This window comes from Macaca nemestrina, chromosome 5 (assembly GCF_043159975.1).
Source record: "Macaca nemestrina isolate mMacNem1 chromosome 5, mMacNem.hap1, whole genome shotgun sequence".
Taxonomy (NCBI): domain Eukaryota; kingdom Metazoa; phylum Chordata; class Mammalia; order Primates; family Cercopithecidae; genus Macaca; species Macaca nemestrina.
In genome coordinates this window covers 48,743,779-48,764,596 of record NC_092129.1, presented here as the reverse complement: position 1 = coordinate 48,764,596, position 20,818 = coordinate 48,743,779, and the positions used below count along the sequence as shown (strand labels likewise).

At 40.5% G+C, this 20,818-nt stretch overlaps 1 protein-coding gene across 7 annotated transcripts in view; it reads right to left on the bottom strand.

The window, feature by feature from the left end:
- Nucleotides 1–20,818, bottom strand: part of LOC105465759 (phosphatase and actin regulator 2) — a 300,918-nt gene that overhangs the window by 8,564 nt on the left and 271,536 nt on the right. For 4 of the 7 annotated variants that reach the window (XM_071096527.1, XM_071096528.1, XM_011714341.3 and 1 more), the window contains one exon: nt 15,041–15,117. In XM_071096527.1, the coding sequence (XP_070952628.1) occupies nt 15,041–15,117 (77 nt within the window). Of the gene's footprint in view, nt 1–15,036; nt 15,118–20,818 lie in introns of those variants that run through there. The other 3 variants (XM_024787892.2, XM_024787893.2, XM_071096529.1) reach the window with 1 other exon arrangement.

Sequence of the window (20,818 nt, the reverse complement as noted above, 5' to 3'; positions counted from 1 at the left end):
CTGTGATCCCACCTGCTTGGGAGGCTGAGTTGGGAGGATAGCCTTGAGTCCAGGAGTTCAAGACAAGCCTGGGCATGTAGCAAGACCCTATCCCTTAAAAAATTAAAATAAGAAAACCAACAAAAGAAAATTTAAATTTCCTGGAGAAAGTGGCCCAACTCATGGTTGTAGCTATATCTCTATCACTGCTTCCAAATATTCTCCATTCCAATCATTTGCCCCAAAAAGGCTTTTGCGCTAATGCTCTTTCCTCTACCTTTTTTTTGCGGGGTGGTTGGGGGAGCCCTGGGGTGGGAACAGGGTTCCACTCCTGTTGCCCAGGCTGGAGTACAGTGGTGCGATCTCAGCTCACTGCAGCTTCAACCTCCTAGGCTCAGGTGATTCTCCCCCCTCAGCCTCGAAGTAGCTGAAACTATAGGCATGCACCACCATGCCCAGCTAATATTTGTATTTTTAGTAGAAATGGGGTTTTGCTATGTTGCCCAGGCTGGTCTTGAACTCCTGCACTCAAGCAATCTGTCCTCGTCCTCCCAGAGTACTGGGATTACAGGTTTGAGCCACCACACCTGGCCTACTCTTTCTTCTACCTTTATCTCTCCTCCCATCTGTGCTTTATGCAATCTCACTCTGTGAGTTCTCCAATTCCCTTTTCTCCACTGCTCAGGGAAGCACTAATCACTCTCTTTCCTGTGTTCCCATAACCTTTGGCTTATGCCAGTTATTGCTCACATTATATATACATTATATAATCTTTGGATACATGTGCCTTTGCTATTGGATCACGAGAAGCTTATCCATTTTTACGTACTCATTGAATACAAACTCTGGCACATGGTAGTACTTAATAAATGTTGCTGTGTTGAATACAAGCATTACAAAATGAAAAACTAAAAAATCAGAGCAGGTGAAATGAGATGGGCCGTGAATTGTTAACTGAGGAGCTGCTAGTTGGACACAAGGGACTTATATTACTTCTGTGTGTTTGCCTTTCCAAAAGTCAAAAGAAAGATAAGATACAGCAAGCTTTACAAAACTAGTAGACAATTTATGACTAAAGCAGGAATGTGTCCACTTTGAGTTCAGTTCTTAATCTACCCCTGACCATAACCTTGGGCAGATGTGAGGACTGCCATGCCTGCATTTGATACACAGAGGCAACATCACTCTTTCAGCCACTCTTTCGAGGGCCAGGTCAAGGGCCCTGTTGCCTCGTGTAGGCTCAGGACACTGTTCCCTGCATCCCAGCCATTTTGGCTCTAGCCTTGGCTCAAAGGGCCCCAGATACAGCTCAGGCTTCTGCTTCAGAGGGTGCAAGCTGAAAGCCTCGGCAGCTTCCACATGACGTTAAGCCTGCAGATGCACAGAATGCAAAAGTGATGGAAGCTTCGGAGACTTCACCTAGATTTCAGGGGATACATGGAAAAGCCTGGGTGTCCAGGCAGAAGCCTGCTGCAAGGGCATAGCCCCCACAGAGAACCTCTACTAGGGCAGTGTGGAAGGGAAATGAGGGGTTGGGGATTCCACACAGGGTCTCCTCTGGGGCACTGCCTAGTGGAACTGTGAGAAGGAAGCCACTGTCCTCCAGACCCCAGAATGGTAGATCCACTGGCGGCTTGCATCATGTGCCTGGAAAGGCCACAGACATTCAACGCCAGCCTGTGAGAGCAGCCTGGGGGCTGCACTTTGCAAATCCACAGGGGTAGAGATGCCCACTTACACTAGAGTGCCCGGGACATGGGACATGCAGTCAGAGGCGATTATTTTGGAGCTTTATGATTTAATGACTGCCCTCCTGGGTTTTGAACTTGCATGGGGCCTGTAGCCACTTTCTTTTGGCTGATTTCTCCCTTTGGGAATGGGAATGTTTACCCAATGTAGATCCCCACTGTATCTTGGAAATAACTAACTTGCTTGTTATTTTACAGATCATAGCTGGAAAGGATTTGCCTTTTTTCAGATGAGATTTTGAACTTTTGAGTTAATGCTGAAATGAATTAAGACTTTGGGGGACTGTTGGGAAGGCATTTGGAAATGTGAGAAGGACATGAGATTTGGGAGGGGCCAGGGGCAGAATGATATAGTTTGGATATTTGTCCCTGCCAAATCTCATGTTGGAATATAATCCCCAATGCTGGAGGTGGGGCTGGGAGGTGTTTGGGTCATGGGGGTGGATCCCTATGGCTTGGTACTGTCTTTGTGATGGTGAGTGACTTCTCACGAGGTCTGGTTTAAAAGTGTGGGGCATTCCTCCTCCACTCTTGCTCCCATTCTTGCCATGCGATGTGCCTGCTCCCCCTTTGCTTTCTGCCATGATTGGAGACTTCCTGAGGCCTCCCCAGGAGCAGATGCTGCCATGCTTCCTGTACAGCCTGCAGAACTGTGAGCCAATTAAACCTGTTTTCTTATAAATTACTCAGACTCAGGTATTTCTTTGTAGCAGTCAAGAATGGCCTAATACAGTCTGTGAGGGTGTTTTCAGAGACTGGCTTGTGAGTCTGAGTGGACTAGGTAGGGAAGATCTTCCCTCAGCATTGGCGGCCACAGCCAATCTGACAGAGAGCCAGAGAGGACAAAAACAGAGAAAAGGAAACTATGTCAATCCATCTGCTGGAGCTGGGATACACACTCTTCCTCTCTTGTCCTTGAACAACAACTCCAGGATCCCCACCCTTTGTACTTCAGAACTCACACCAGTACTCCCCACTGCCTCGAGCTCTCAGGCCTCTGGCCTTGGACTGAGCCAGGCTACCAGCATCCCAAGGTCTCCAGGTTGTCAACAACCTGTTGTGGGACTTCTCAGTGTCCATTATCATGTGAACCAATTGCACTAATAAATCCCCTTTCATACATCTATATACATCTATCTTATTGGTTTTGTTTCTCTGGAGAACCCGGACAGATTCAGACCCCTTTCTTGGCCATCAGATCTATACCCACCCCTGTCCTATTACCTTTTCTTCAAAGTCCTTAGCACTATCTGAAATGCTCATGTGTATTTATTATTGACTTGGTAATAGTTTGCCTCTCTACTAGAACATAACCACCTGAGGGCCTTATGAGACAGGTCCTAAACTCTCAGGGTCCAGAACGCAATCTGGCTCACTAGGGATGTGCTCAGTAACTATCTGTTGAATGCGTAAGTCACTGAACACATATATACAGGGGCATCTAGGAAGTTATTTGTTAGCTCTATAAATAACTCTATGTAACTGAGGAGTCCAATCAGAAGCCCCTAAACTTAATTACAAGTAAATATATACTAATATACAATAACCCACCTGATAAGACAATTCCAAAATGCTTTCTAGGAAGAGTCAACCAAAACTTGAAGCAAAATAAGGAAGATCTATAAAATACTTCAAAGAGTAACTGAAAACCTCTTAAGTCAAATATTTTATATACAATGTGAAAGGCAAACTGATGTGGTTTGGCTGTGTTCCCACCCAAACCTCATCTTGAATTGTAATCTCATAATCTTCACATGTTTTGGGAGGGACCTGGTGGGAGGTAATTGAATCAGGCGAGTGGTTTCCCCCATGCTGTTCTCGTGACGGTGAGTTCTCACGAGACCCGATGGGGCTTCTCCCTGCACTTGGCACTCATTCTCTCTCCTGTTGCCCTGTGAAGAGGTGCCTTCTGCCATGATTGCAAGTTTCCTGAGGCCTCCCCAGCCACATGGAACTGTGAGTCAATTAAATCTCTTTCCTTTATAAATTACCCAGTCTCAAGTATGTCCTTATAGCAGCGTGAGAATGGACTAATATACAGATAATAATAACAATCCTAATACAATATATACCAGAGCTTATAAGTCCAAGTGCTATGCATGTATTTCCTCATTTAATCCCGAAAACAATCCTATGAGCAAAGTGTTCCTATATCATCTTTGTATAGTTGTGGAAACCAAGGCACAGGGATGCTACCTCATTTGCCCAAGGCAGAGAGAGAGAGAGCTGGTAAGTGGAAGTGCTATGCTCCAGACTCTGTCTTCCTAACCTACATTTCAGTATGAGATCAAAATATGTCCTCATCTGTACTTCCATTCGAAGGGGTGATTTTCTGGTGTTCTCTGGGTAGCATGGAAGAGAAAAGGTGATCATTTGAATTTCTACCTCTATCCATTTTAATCAAATTTTATTTAAAATTTTTATTATTTTATTATTATTTTTAATTGACATACAATAATTGTTCATATTTATGGGGTAGAGAGTGATATTTTGTTGGCATAAAAAGTGTAATGATCAAACTAGCAAATCAATCATCCTACACATTTATCATTTCTTTGTGTCAGGAACATTCAAAATTCTCTCTTTTTGAATATACATATGCTTTGTGAACATATGCAATAAATTATTAACTATAGTCCCCCTACAGTGCTATGGAACACTAGAACCTATTTCACCCATCTAGCTGTATCTGTTAACCAATTGCACCCTATCTCCTTTCCCTCACCCTGTTTATCCTCTAATAACCACTCGTTTACTCTCTACTTCAATGAGACCAACTTTTTAGCTTCTACATGTAAGTGAGAACGTGTGGTGTTTATCTTTCTGTGCCTGCCTTATTTTACATAACATAACATCCTCCAGGCTCATCCATGCTGGTGTAATGACAAAATTTCATTATTTCTTGTGCTGAGTAGTATTCCGTTGTGTATATATACCACAATTTCATTATCCATTCACGTTTTGATCAGTTTTGACCAGAGAAAAATCCTGTTCCACCTTCTCAGGTCACACTTTGATTGTTACAGTCTATTCTCAAACTTTTCACAATGACTCGAAGAGCCCATCCAGTGATAGCCCAAACTAGCAGCAGTATCTCCCTCTGAGCAGGGCACGCCAGCATTGTCCACACTCCAGAAAGGCAGCAGGAACCAGGGAGCCCTGACAACACATGCATTGTCCCTCCAGGACCCTCCACCATGAGCTACCAAAGCTCTATCTTTCTTAGGTTCAGCTTTTCTAAAACTTAGTTAAAAACTCATCTAACTTAGCAATTATTTAGCTCTTGCCAAATCTGCTGGGCTTTGCATACCAAACATTCCACAGTGTCCTAATCTTCAGATGTTCATCTAATCTTGAATTCAAGGGGCAAGGACAAGGAAACCTGATGTTTTCTCTCCCCATTAGTAATGTCTGCGGGATGAAGAAGGTAAATGAAATTTTGGGGTTGGATAACAAAGGGAGTAGTCAATGGGCCAGGAGAGATAATCTTCTTTTTTGGGAGGTTGGGGGGACACCGTCTCACTCTCACACAGGATGGAGTGCAGTGGCATGATCTCGGCTCACTGCAATCCCCGCCTCCTGGATTCAAGTGATCCTCCTGCCTCAGTCTCCCAAGTAGCTGGGATTACAGACATCCGCCACCACGCACGGCTAATTTTTGTATTTTTTGTAGAGACAGCGTTGTGCCATGTTGGCCAGGTTGGTCTTGAACTCCTGGCCTCAAGTGATCCTCCCGCCTTGGCCTCTCAAAGTGCTGGGATTACAGCATGAGCCACCGCACCCCGCCAGAAGAGATAATCTTTGAAAGTCCAGTATTATCCTGGAAAGTATTCTGCATTTAATTTTCAAAAATGACTGAGGAGAGTGTAAGATTTTTTTTTCCCTGCACACACCATTTGCCCATGGATCCCAGAACACAGTGATTTCCACAGTCTGGATTGTATTGGAAGGCCACAGGCCACCAACACAGCTTCAAGGGCTGACTAGGAAAAGAAGGTGACCAATTAATACCATGCATGCAATAATGTGCTGACAAAGCCAGAGGTCACAACTATGACCCCTCTTTAGATAGACTGCCCAGATTTGGTAAAAAGTAACAACCAGAAGGAAAAAAAAAGCCATATATTTTCCTGCTCTATCCAATCTGAAAATGACACTTATATCCTGTTTAAATTAGACACCTTATCTACAAATTCAGTTCTAAAACGCTGTGGTTAGAGGTACTGAAATTGCAAAATACTCTTCAGTTTGTTATTTCTCAGTAATTTGCATTCATTTTAAAGTAGGAGAAATTCAGCTTTACCTCTTGAGAAGTTTGTCTATGTGACAGCATGACAGTTTTGGCTTTAGGCTTCAAGTTGGTGGAGCAATAAATAGATTTACTGTGCCCTAAGGATACTGAAGCTTTCTGTCCACCCTCTTTTTGGAACTTTCCTGAGACTCCAATCTAAAGTCATACATATTTTCTTCTTTCTTTTAAAACTACAATACATTTTTTTTTCTCATTTTCATACTGCTGAGAGGGAGGGAATGGGGGAAAAGCTATTTTTAAGTTATGGAATTCAGATAATGATTTTGATAAAGGTGGTTCTTTTGTAATTTAATTTTAAAAAATTATTCATCTTCCTACAAATTCTTTATTTTTTATTTTTTATTTTTTTGAGACAGAGTCTTGCTCTTTTGCCTAGGCTGGCATGCATTGGTGCAATCTTGGTTCACTGCAGCCTCTGCCTCCCGGGTTCAAGTGATTCTCCTGCTTCAGTCTCCAGAGTAGCTGGGATTACAGGCATACACCACCATGCCCGGCTAATTTTTTTAGTATTTTTAGTAGAGACAGGGTTCACCATGTTGGCCAGGCTGGTCTTGAACCCCGACCTCAGGTGATCCACCTACCTCAGCCTCCCAAAGTGCTGAGATTACAGGCATAAGCCACTGTGCCCAGCCCTTCCTGTAAATGTATTGACATAACATAAAATGTATAATTACTCACAAAGGTAAAATATTACTTTCCTGTACTTCCCTACTTGACAGATATAAAACTCCTAAATAATTCATTCCCCTTTTCTTTAAAAGAGTTTCATTGTCATGCCACATATGCTTATTATTTTAAAATTTTCTTTCTTTATTTTTTTAAAGAGACAGGGTCTGGCTTTGTCATCCGGCTGGAGTGCAGTGGCCAGATCATAGCTCACTGCTGCCTGGAACTCTGGGGCTCAGGGGATCCTCCCATACATACACTTATGTTAAACAAAGGAAGAGGCTCTCTTAAATCACAGCTCCTTGTTCTAGCTGAGAGGCTACATTACACACTGGCTGGGCTCTTATCATTCCCAATACTGAGCCTTGCTTTCAACTCTGGTAGTAGTAAAGCAGCATTTTAAAACCCTTTTAATTTCTGTCCAGGTAGCAAGTAAATGGAGTATCCATGAAAGGGAGTGCCACTACAAAAGCAGCCTTTCCATTCCTCGGTGGAGGACCCCTTATTAATTTTTATTGCAGTTTCATGTATAGTCCCTGTGATGTCATATTTTGATAAGCATACCTAGAAGCTGAAAGGGTGGTTTACTTTAACTGTAAATCCACGTAGGATAGTAATACCTCAAGAAAGTATAGAATGAGATCATTGCTTTAAAAAATACGTATATGGGCTGGGCGCAGTGGCTCACGCCTGTAATCCCAGCACTTTGAGAGGCCGAGGCAGGTAGATCACAAGGTCAGGAGATTGAGACCATCCTGGCTAACACGGTGAAACCCCATCTCTACTAAAAATACAAAAAATTAGCCGGGCGTGGTGGTGGGCACCTGTAGTCCCAGCTACTTGTGAGGCTGAGGCAAGAGAATGGCATGAACCTGGGAGGCAGAGCTTGCAATGAGCCAAGATAGTGTCACTGCGCTTCAGCCTGGGCGACAGAGCGAGACTCCGTCTCAAAAAAAAAAAAAAAAAAAAATGTGTATGTGTATGTGTCCATACATAGATAGAGTTGACCCTTGAATAACATGGATTTGAACTGCATGAGTCCACTTATACATGGATATTCTTCCACCTCTGCTACCCCTGAAAACAACAAGACCAACCCCCTCCTTCTCCTCAGCCTATTCAACATGAAGACGATAAGGACGAAGACCTTTATGATGATACAATTCCACTTAATCAATAGTAATGTTGTCTCTTCCTTATGATTTATTATTATTATTTTTATTTTTTGAGACAGATTCTCACTCTGTCACCCAGGTGATCTCAGCTCACTTCAACCTCCACCTTCCAGGTTCAAGCAATTCTCATGCCTCAGGCTCCCAAGTAGCTGGGATTACAGATGTGTACCACCACACCCAGCTAATTTTTGTATTTTTAGTAGAGACGGGGATTCACCATGTTGGCCAAGCTGGTCTCGAACTCCTGACCTCATGTGATCCCCTGGCCATGGCCTCCCAAAGTACTGGGATTACAGGCGTGAGCCACTGTGCCTGGCCTCCTCAGATTTTTAAAGTAACATTTTCTTTCCTGTAGCCTACTTTACTGTAAGAACATAGTACCTAACACATGTAACATACAAAATATGTGTTGATTGACTATGTTATCAGTAAGGATTCCAGTCACCAGTAGGTTTTAGTAGTTAAGTTTTGGGAGAGTCAAAAGTTATATGTGGATTTTTGACTGTGAGCGGGGATCAGAGCCCCTAACACCCACATTGTTCAAGGGTCACTGTATGTTAATATCTCAGTCTCAACATAAGAAAACTTCTCAACATTAAGAAACCTCTCAACATGAAGAAAAACTTCTTACCATTAAGAAAATTTGAAAAGTAGAGAAAAGAAAAAGAGATTACTATAACCCCACTCTGTAATGAAACACTAAGAATTTTTGAAGTTATTTCCTAATCTTTATTTCCAGACATCTGAATTTTAAATAAAATATACTGCTGCTACAGTTAGTCAATATCCTGACTTTCCCATTTGACATTATGCCAATGATCTCTTGAAGCTCATTTTAACTCTAAGAGCCTCAATTCAATGATTCTATGAGTCTTCAGTAAGACTCCATAATACAAGAAGTAAATAATTTACAAGCTGATACAAACATGAAACTACTTTGTATACTCCAAAAATGTCATCATTTACAAAATGAGAAGTTTATTTTCAAAAAGTAATATTCTCTCTTGCTAACAAATCTGATACATGTTAACACTTTCTCTATTGGGAAAACAGAGACTATCCAGAGGAAAATTAAAATTACTCAAAATCTTACCGCTCAACTATAACTACTTTACAATTTAGAACTTAAGTAAAATTTCACCTTTCGTGTAATTTGTCTTTAGAATTCAGAGAGTTATTTTATATTGTGGAAATTCCATTTACTATGGAAAAGGAAGTGGCTTTTGTTTGCCATGTTGGTCTCCTTAGAGAACGCAATGATCCTATCTAATGATCTATCACCCTCAAATGGACTTTTGGGTTGTGAACAGTGGGCTGAGTGGGCATTGCTGAGGGGTAGAAAATGCAGAATGTGGCCAGACAAGCAGCAAGGTCTAAGCAACTGAGGTTAGGGCTTGGTACCTATTGGGCCACAGGGTGATTTCTTCTGGGGACCATTTGTCCCCACCCTTGTTGTACAGCCCTAGAATCCATTCCAATTCCAGGGCACCACCTGGAAAATACTGGTAGAAACTGGGAGAATTAGATGACAGTTCTTCATCACTAAAAACCAAACACGTCATGGAATGTATTCCATGGTGGAAGTATCAGAGGTACCTCCTCAGTGCGCAAGACGTGGAAGTGTCACAATTAATGTTAGTGCCAACACATTAATCAAGAAAAGCCACCATGATGGAATCCTCATTTACAGAAACAAGGACTTAGAGAATGGATCCTTTATTTTTTCTTTTAAATGTTTGTTTTTGACCAGGTAATAACATTCATAATGTTTCAAAAATTCAAAACGTTCAAAAGGGTGAGTCGTGAGAAGTCTCCCTCCCATGCCTGCCCTTGGCCACCAGTTTGTGTCTCTCTCCGGAGATACAGAAATAAAAGAAGCCATATACAGAAGTGGGTCCTTCCATTGTACACCAGTACATCACTGTGTCAGAAATGGCCTCTAGATAAAGAGGTGCCCGAGAAGAGGAGTCAGCCCATTTATTAACCAACCCAAATCTGCAAGGAGTTCACAGATTGAGGTTTTGAAGGGAAGCCTTACTTGGTATAAGAAGACACTGTCTCATGCTAATAAGAGGAAAGGAGAGCTACTGTGTATCTAGGGCATTTAAAGGGCAAGGTAATGATTCATTTGGTGTTTATTTTCCCCAAGAGAGGCTGGTGCTGAGTACCATCTTTTTTATGAGCAATTTGCTAAATGTAAAACTGGATTGTGTTTTTGTATTATTTTTATTAGAAAGAGTAGTGATTACCAGAACTTCTTCCTCTTAAAAGAATTACTGAAAACAGCTTAAAAATCATAAGCATTATTTTTATGTATTGGAGCCAAAATATATCTCTTCTGGAATATATCTCTAATGATCTCATAAGTTAATGGAAAAATAGCAGTAACATTTGCTTTACTGCCAAGGTTTAAGAATTCTTAAGCAAGGCGTATTCATTTTAGTGATAGGAAAATTTAATTTTTTCTTGTCTGGAAAGGTATTAAAGAGTGTTAATCAATTTATGTTTTGGAGAACTTTTAAAGTTTGCCCTTGATATCAGTTGTTACTTGCCCCAAAAGCTTATATATTTGCATCTGTTTATGTTTACATAAGCAATGAAGATATCAATAGACTTTTATGAAATACAAGAAGCATATACTAAATTTCTCAAGATGAGTAAATAAAAAAAAATAGCCAATACAATTTTGAGGGTGAAAAAAATGCCCCATCAAAAATAAAAGTATATTACAAATCTGTCCTAATTAAGCAGTAGGATATAGACAGGGATAGATAAACAGCTCATTAGAACATAATAAGCAATCCAGAAATTGACTGATGTGTATATTAAAAGAGAATTTCTCATCCACAGGGAAATAAGTGGCAGTGAGAGAATCAACTACTGATTTAGAAAGAAGTAAAGTTAGTTTACTTTTCTGAATCATACACACAAAAAAATGAACCCCTCCAAAGCATATATAACAGGTAAAAATAACAGTTTTATACTCTTGGCCTCCTCCGTCCATAAGACACAAAACAATGAAGTAAAACATAACAATACAGACAGATTTGAATATACAAAAATTTAAACAAAATACCATTAAAAAGTTTAAAAGTTAATAACAAATTGGAGAAAAATATTGCAACATATGCAATAAAGGGCTGATATCCATGATATCTAAGGAGATGCTACTAGTCCATATAAAAGACAAATAACTACCCAAAAAATTGATCCCATAATTTTTTTTTTTTTTTTTTTTTTTTTGAGACAGGGTCTCACTTTGTCACCCAGGCTGGAGTGCAGTGGTGTAGCCATGCCTCACTGCAGCCTCAATTTGCTGGGCTCAGGTGATTCTCTCACCTCAGCCACCCAAGTAGCTGAGACTACATGCAAGCACTGCCATGCTCAGCTAATTTTAAAAATTTTTTCTAGAGATGGGGTCTCACGATGTTGATCAGGCTGGTAGAGAACTCCTGGGTTAAAGCAATCCTCCTGCCTCAGCTGGTCAGAAGTTTTGGATAGTCAAGTCAAATAATAAAAAATAAGTGATCAATAAAGATATGTTAAGATGCCCAATCTAATAGAAATCAATGGAATGCGGTATTATTGTTCATCCTTTTAGAATATAAACCTCTCAACCACATCCCTCTCCTCCCAAATGCTGATGAGGGTGAGTCAGTAGACTAGGCATGCTCTTAAACTGTAGATCTGTAAACTAAGTGCTCTTTTTGGAGGATAGTGGAATAGTTTATTCCAAAATGCAAAATGTGTATGCCTAGAAACCTAGCAAATCCACTTATGGGACTAACACAGAAATACTGGCATGTGTGCACAAAGATATATGCCTAAAGAAAGTCAAGGCAACATTGTTTTAATAATGAAAAATTGAAAACTCCATAAACATTCATCAATAGTGTAATTGTTCAATAACTTTTTGGCATATTACCTATGAAATGTCAGTCATTCAAATGAAATATATATATACACACACACACACATACATATATATGTGTGTGTGTATATATATATATATTTTTTTTGAGACAGGATCTCTCTCTGTTGCCCAGGCTGGAGTGCAGGAGTGCAGTGGTATGATCTGGGCTCACTGCAACCTCTGCCTCCTGGGCTCAAGGGATCCTCCTACCTCAGCTTCCCAAGTAGCTGGGATTACAGGTGTGAGCCACTACACTCAGCTAATTTTTGCATTTTTAGTAAAGACAGTGTTTGCTATGTTGTCCAGGCTGGTCTCAAACTCCTGAGCTCAAATGATCTGCCCACCTCGGCCTCCCCAAGTGCTAGGATTACAGGCCTGAGCCACTGCATCTAGCTCAATGAGATATATATTATTATAGAAAAGATTTCTTACATGCTGTGTTTATGTGTGAGAGAGGGTGCATATAAATGCATACATGTACGTACACATATTTTATATATATATACACACACGTTTATAAATGCATGGAAAAACATCTAAAAGGATCTACATCAAGCTTTTACTAGTAGATACCTGTGAGAATAGAAATGAGGTTGGGAAAGGAGTGAAGGGTTTTCATTTATACTTAATAGAATTTTGTATTGCTTGAATGCTTAATTAGAATATATTATTTTTGTACATACAAATACAAATATAAAAAAGAGGCCAGGTGCAGTGGCTCATGCCTGTAATCACAACACTTTGGGAGACTGAGGTGGGAGGATCGCTTGAGCTCAGGAGTTCAAGACCACCCTGGGCAACATAGCAAGACCTCATCTCTACCAAAAAAAAAAAAAATACCCCCACTAAAACAAAATGACCCTTACTTCTCCCTGTACCCCAATTTTATTGTACTTCTTCATATAGCGTACAACAGAATAGAAAGAACCTCTTTTAGTATACATATTTATTTTTCATAAAATGAGAACTTCCATAAAAATGTACTTTTACAATTCAATTTTTTTTACTGTAATTTATTCTTTATATCATGCTATCAAATGAAGATAAGGCTATCAGATACTCCAACTTCTAGGAAAACTACACAGAAGCAAAACTATCCCGAATGATAATGTGTGGGTTGAGTGCAGACCCTGCAGCTCAGGGGTCAGGACTCAACTGCACCAAGCACTCCATCTTCCCAGTTGCCCGGAGGCCCCAGTCAGCATGAGGTCACCCCAAATATTGAGCCACTTTTCAATAATCAACTTTACTTCAGAAGAGCAGCTACAGGTGTCACATTTTAGCATACATTTTTCCCTACCTCAGAAGTGGAAGGGAGAAAAGAGGGGGAAAAAAAGTCTGGCTTCATAGGGACACGTTGTTGGTCTCAGAGTACATTATGATAGAATAAAGCCCTCAAATAGATAAAAATCCATTCAGGATGTTGGAATACTCTACATGTATATACAAACAAATGACATAGGAGGACATAAACAAATAAAGAAGTACATTCAGCTCTTGGTGTCTGCAGGGGATTCATTCCAAGACCCCTTCAGATATGAAAATCGATGAATTCCTCAAGTCCCTGATATAAAATGGTGTAGAATTTACATACAACCTACACCCATCCTTCTATATACTTTAAATCATCTTTAGATTACTTATACTACCTAATATAATGTAAGCGCTGTATAAATAGCTATTATACAGTATCATTTTATGAACTGTGTTATTTTTATTGTTGTGGTGTTATTTTGTATTTGTTTTAAAAAATATTTTGGGCTGGGTGTGGTGGCTCATGCCTGTAATCCCAGCATTTTGGGAGACTGAGGCGGGCAGATCACTTGAGGTTAGGAGTTTGAGACCAGCTGGACCAACATGGTGAAACCCTGTCTCTGTTATTAATACAAAAATTGGCCAGGTATGGTGGCACATGCCTGTAATCCCAGCTACTTGGGAAGCTGAGGCAGGAGAATCGCTTGAACCCGGGAGGTGGATGTTGCAGTAAGCTGAGATTGTGCCTCCAGCCCTGGTGACAGAGCGAGACTCTGTCTAAAAAAAAAAAAAATTTGGACTGTGGTCAGTTGATTCTGCAGATGGGGAACCCATAGATACGGAAGGCCGACTGTAACCCTGAAAGAAAGGGGAGTTGCCCTGGCACACAAGACAGTAACATAGGAAGAAAAGCTGTGGAGTAAGTCTACAATAACAAACCTCACTGCTCCCCCATCAATTTCAGGGAAGTTTGCTGTTAAAGTTGGAGGTTATACAGCAGCTTCCTTTATATTGTGACATGCTCCCAGTACACAGTGCCATCATAACCAGGACTGCAGGAACAGTGGCACCGGGATGTATGGCTGTAGCTTAGGGGATCAATATTTGTTTTCCACAAAGACCTATCATGATCTTTTTCATGTCATTGGTCATCTATCCTGGTATTTTTTATTGATTTGATTTTTAAAGATTTGATTTGCTTGCAAATTTTTAGAAACACCTGTTATACAAAGCAAAGTACATTCATCCTTAAGACAGAAATAAACAGAACACCTGTGAAGTGAGGGGGTCAGACTATATGATCACTCAGGTCCTTTCTGGGTTTGGTAACCTGTGAAAGAAACCGAAGGGGACTAGCGGAAAAATGGTAAGACGATAGCAATATCCTATGGCACCAATAAAATCAGGATTCCCATTCTAAAGTTGTATCTTCTGAAAAGTCAGCTTCAATCCTATGCTATGTCTATTGTGAAACCAAAGTGTTATATATGTGCCCACACTGACTCTCGCCAGCATCTATTCTGGGCATACAACTTCAACTAAGTCTGTTCAAGAGCAGAATAAATGATGTCTTCAGGCCCAGAAAAAAACGAAGAAAGGAACCAAAATGTAGCCCTATGGAATGATTCAGACTTCCTTGAAAGAAAAGATTTAATTTTAGAAATTCTTATTCAGCATGATTAGTTTTAGTGTTCTTGAAGGAGATAGCTGAGTTTATTATGAAATTCTAGAAATTTACAGTCTTATCTAGTAATACCTTTAAAACTGTCACACAGATTGTTAGGTTCTTAAAAGGAAGCAAGGATGAATGTGAGAGAAGCGGAAATGTTCATAAGATGGTTTTAAGCTAAACTGTTTAAAAACATTTTTTAATTGTGATAAAATATACCTATCATAAAATTTACCATTGTAGGCAATTTCTTTTTTTTAACCAACTTAAGATGGGATCACATCTTAAGCATTCTCAATTTCTAAACTGCATTTTGTCACCTACCTTGTAAACTGTCGACTCTCTTCATGAACTTCCATTTCTGTGCTTTTAAATTCATTTAGTTCTTTCCTTATTGCTGCCTAAACAGGAAAAAAAAAACAACAACAGATAAACAGAATTGTTATTTAGGTCATATATTACCTCCATATATACAGCATCAATGAAGCAGACCTTTTTGTTTTTTTTTTTTTAGGAGATAGGCTCTCACTCTGTCACCCAAGCTGGAGTGGAGTAGTGAGATCATGGCTCATTGCAGCCTCAAACTCCTGGGCCTCAGTGATCCTCCCACCTCAGCATTCCGAGTAGCTGGGATTACAGGTGTGTGCCACCATGTTCAGCTAATTTTTAAATTTTTTTTTGTAGAGACGGAGTCTCAAGATATTGCCCAGGCTGATCTTGAACTTCTAGGCTCAAGTGATCCTCTTGCCTCAGTTTCTCAAAGCACTGAGATTACTGGTATGAGCCACCATACCCAGCTTAGACATTCTTTTAAGGTGTAATAAATGTAATGTAGTACTATAGCCAAAGTAAAACCATGATAGACTTCCTTCAAGTGCCCTTGGCAAGGGGGAGTGGGAGTGGGCCTTTGCTAAACTCGTCCTTTGAGTCTGGTCTATGAATCACACGGAACATCCCCCGCCTACGATGACCACAAGGAAAGTGCAGGTCATGACATTTTCTGAGAAGCAATACCATTTTCCTATGGAAAGTTCTGCACTGAATATTGCCCACAACATGGCTTTGACTAGCTGCCAGAGAGCTACTGAGAAGGCAGTCGCTTATATGTTCTTTAATATTGAAAGTTTATAGAAATAGAACTTATAATTTCAGCATAGTCCTCAAAGCTACCCAAAGAAAATATCAAATAGAATGCATTGCTATTTAAAGAACACATAATCCCTGTCACGTAATTTTTGGTATTTGAGGGGATGCTTACGCCATTCAGACTGAAATGTTAACATTAGTTATCTGTTAACAAATAGTGGCAGGATTACAGATGGTTTGTGGTTTCAAATTTTTGCTTATTTTCATTTCCTAACTTTTCTACAAAGAATGTTTTACTCATGTTTTTAAAAAGGTGCTAATAAAAACACCCCTGTAACCTCTAGGCAAAATGGACTCTTCAGCCAAAACAAAGAATGATAAGTCACAGGGAGCGACTTCACTGGGAGATAAAACGTCTTCTTTGTGGTTGGAAAAGAATAAATTTTAGAAAAGGGAACAGACAGAAGAAAGCCCTGAGGCCTCTCTCTGGCTCTTTCTCATAACTAACCATCATTCTGCAATACACAAGCCTTTCCCTCAACACTCCTTTCAATGCCATATTTAAGTCCGTGTCACAGATTGTCTCTTCTCCCCAAATAAATTCCTCAGCCCCTGTAATTTGTATGGGGAACCTGTGACTAGGAACTATGACAATAATGCTTGCTATTGACTTTTGGAAATGAAGAAGCAAGCAGAGAAATATGTGTGAGCCTGAGTCCTCTGTGACACAGCTGTCCAGTTTGTCCCCGATCAACAGTGAGGACGCTTTTGCTTACTGCAAAAACTGATGCGTAGAACCAGAAGGAGAAAGAGTGAGGATGCTCTATACCACTCACCAATTAACATCTATCAAACATTCTTCCTTGAAAGGTTTTTTTGTTTTGTTTTGTTTTTGTTTTTTTTTTTTTTTGAGTTGGAGTTTCGCTCTTGTCGCCCAGGCTGGAGTGCAGTGGCGTGATCTTGGCTCACTGCAACCTCCGCTTCCCGGGTTCAAGTGATTCTCCTGCCTCAGCCTCCCGAGCAGCTAGGATTACATGCATGCGCCACCATACCCAGCTAATTTTTGTATTTTTAGTAGAGACGGGGTTTCACCATGTTGGGCAGGCTGGTCTCAAACTCCTGACCTCGGATCCACCCACCTCGGCCCTCCAAAGTGCTGGAATTACAGGCGTGAGCCACCGCGCCCAGCCGAAAGGAGGTATTTTAATTTGAATAGTGCCAGAGAATCCTGTCTTGATGTTCATTTCAAATGTCTTCTCCAAATGTAAGGTTTCAGCAGAGGAAGTGAAAAGCGGTACACTTGGAGTTAGAAGACAGGTATTCTAGTCTTGGCTATGCCCTCATTAGCAGTGTGACCCTTAGTGAGTCACTTCACTCCAAACCTCAGTTTTCTTATCTGGAAAACCAGGAGGAAATTCTTCACAAAATCATGAGCATTAATCAAGAGCATATTTGAAAGTTCTTTGTACACTGTAGAGTCAATAAAATGTCATTATTATGAGCCTCTTGAAAAACAAATTATTCTAGTTTGTGATTGGGATTAACAATTCTTTCATTTTTATTTATGAAGAGTCTAATGGAATGAAACAAGATAATGCCACCAAAGTTGACTTAACCATGAATAAGATGAAGTCCTTATTTGCAGTAGTAGGTTGGCTGCCGCTGATCTAGTATGGCAAAAATCAATGAAAGCATTCTGTGAGAATCAACTGAGATATGGAATTTACAAAACATTATTATTGTAAATTGTGTGCTATACATCCGTCATATTAACAAAATTTATAATTCACTGGTGACCATATACATACGCATAAAGAGAGACAGTTTACTATTTACAGGCACATCCTACATGCCTATCTGCAATGTGACTTTGCAATTTCCCTATCAAGAGGTGAAGTCTATCTCTCCAGCCTCGACACTGGGTGAATCCTGTAACCGCTTTCAACAAATGCACACAGTAGAGGTGATACGTGCCAGTCTGATGAAGCCCAACTGGCCTGGCACCTTTTGCTTCTTGCTACTTGAAAGTTAGCTGTCATGTAAAAAAAAAGTGACTACTCTCAGAAAACCATGCTGTGAGAAACCCAAGATACAGGAAAAGGCCCTGGAGGATAAGATGCTGGGTAGACAGAGAGAGAGAGGACAAGGAGCAAAAGGCACCAATGATTAGTGAAGAAGCTATCTTGAAAGTGAATTCTCTAACCCAGCATTTCACCTGATGCCACAGGGATCCGAAACAAACTGCTGGGCTGAGCCCTTCCCAAATTCCTAACTCACAGAATTGAGAACAAAATAGCTGTTTTAAAAGCCACTAAGTTCTGGGGTCGTTTGTTAAAAAGCAGTTGATAACCTGAGAACTATTCCAAGGCTTTTACCTTACGGCTGATACAATGGAGGCCTAGAGACGTCATATGACTTGCTAGAGAGAGATGCACATTAACCCTTTTCCTGTTTGCCCTGAGAATACTTGCCTGGCAGCACTAACAGCTGCAGTTGTTTACCTCAGGATAAGTTTGCCATGAAATATCTTGCTTTTATTTTTGCAAAGACTTTGGAAACAGAATACATCATTCTATTTATAGCATTATGGTTTTAGTAGTGGTATTCCCATTTACAAAATACAGTACTTCTCGATTGCTGAAATGTCAAATCCTAGAAAATGCAGCGTTTCTATGTGTGATGTTAACATCATTCTCAAACAGTTGTTGGCCAAAACATTGTTCGATGAATCTGATTTTTCCAAAACAGATGATTTTGATGTTGGTTCTACTTAGAAACAACTCCAAGAACAGTTTGTGCAATTTATTTATTTATTTATTTAAGACAGGGTCTCACTCTGTCATTCAGGTTGGAGTGCAGTGGCGTGATCTCAGCTCACTGCAACCTCTGCCTCCCGGGTTCAAAGAATCCTCCCACCTCAGCCTCCTGAGTGGCTGGGACTACAGGTGCGCACCATCATGCCTGGTTAATTTTTTTTTATCTTCTGTAGAGATGGATTTCACAATGTTGGCCAGGCTGGTTTCAAACTCCCAGGGTCAAGCGATCCACCCACTTCGGCCTCCCAAAGTGCTGGGACTACAGGCGTGAGCCACCGCAATCGGCCCCTAGTTTATTTTCACATGGGAAATCTGTCAGATTTGCTTCAGCCTCAAAGAGCTTGTTTATGTAAAATTAAATGAGCACTGGCAGCGAGGTGCATTTTCTTTCTCTAAACAGGACGAGGGTTAAGTGACAAACATGGGGCTCACACACAAACCTTTTAACCTCACATCCTGCAGTCTTTCCACTAAAATGAGCTTCTGGGCCCCTGTCATCAGGATAATTGCTTCAGATCTGCATGTTGTGTGTGTGGGCTTACAATTAGAAAAGATGTGTCAGTCATGTGAATGATGTGGTAATGGAAGTGATGTGAAATTATAAGGATGAGTTGTTTGAAAAAAATATACCAGAAAGATGTGACTACAGGCAATTAAAGAGATAAAATGCTTATTTTTAAAATTCACTGAAGATTGATCATATTTTTATTACAAGAGATACTTCCTCTTGGAATAAAGAGTAAGATTTCCTGAGAGAGTTTAAAGAGGAAAAAAAGTAATTCAGACACTTTAGACAAATACATGTATAATAAACTTAACTCTCTTCTTTGCAATAGAGACCAGGTTTTAGGCCTAATAATTCTTCACATATATGTAAATAGAACTGATTTATTTTTATTTTTATTTTTATTTTTTGAGACAGGGTCTTGTTCTGTCACCCAGGCTGGAGTGCAGGTGGTGTGATCACAGCTCACTGCAGTCTCAAATTTCAAGGCTCAAGACACCCTCCCACCTCAGTCTCCTGAGTAGCTGGGACCACAGGTGTGTGGCCACCACACCTGGTTAATTTAAAAAAAAAAAATTTGTAGAGACGAGGATTTGCTGTGTTGCCCAGGCTGGTCTCAAGCAATCCTCCTGCCTTAGCCTACCCAAAGTGTTGGGATTACAGCCATGAGTCACCACACCCAGTCTGGGACTGATTTTGTTGAAAGACATGAGATAAAAAGAGCTGGGCTGAAATTATAGGGGATTAGAGCCCCAATGGTGCTGGGTTGTACCACCAATGGGAAACCATTGAGCCCAAACTAGGTAGGTATTTCTAGAGTAGAAATAACAACAACAAAACTCTATGAGATAGCAACTGAGACCAATATGTAGTAATTTTGGCATCATGAGAATTATAGAGAGGAAAAAGGAAACAAAAATGTCTGAAGCTAAGTTTAAAATTGGCCAGTGGTGAGTGGTAACAGGTCTGCTTCATCAGTCCCAGTCAGCTCAGGGGTTATGCTGGGAAGAAGCAACAGGTGATTTGTCAAAAATTCAGACCCTGGAGTGGACCTCCAGCAAACTCCAACAGACCTGAAGCTGAGGGGCCAGTCTGTTAGAAGGAAAATGAGCAAACAGAAAGGAATAGTATCAACATCAACAAAAGGGACATCCACACCAAAACCCCATCTGTAGGTCACCAACGTCAAAGACCAAAGGTACATAAAACCACAAAGATGGGAAGAAACCAGAGCAGAAAGGCTGAAAATTCCAAAAACCAGAGCACCTCTTCTCCTCCAAAGGGTCACAACTCCTCGCCAGCAAGGGAACAAAATTAGACAGAGAATGAGTTTGACGAGTTGACAGAGTAGGCTTCAGAAGGTCGGTAACAACAAACTTCTCCGAGCTAAAGGAGCATGTTTTAACCCATTGCAAGGAAGCTAAAGACCTTGAAAAAAGGTTGGATGAATGGCTAACTAGAATAACCAGTGTAGAGATGAGCTTAAACGACCTGATGGAGCTGAAAACCACAGTACGAGTACTTCATGAAGCATATACAAGCTTCAATAGCCGATTCGATCAAGCGGAAAAAAGGATATCAGTGATTGCAGATCAAATTAATGAAATAGAGTAAGAAGACAAGATTAGAGAATAAAGAGTGAAAAGAAACGAACACAGCCTCCAATAAATATAAGACTATGTGAAAAGACCAAAT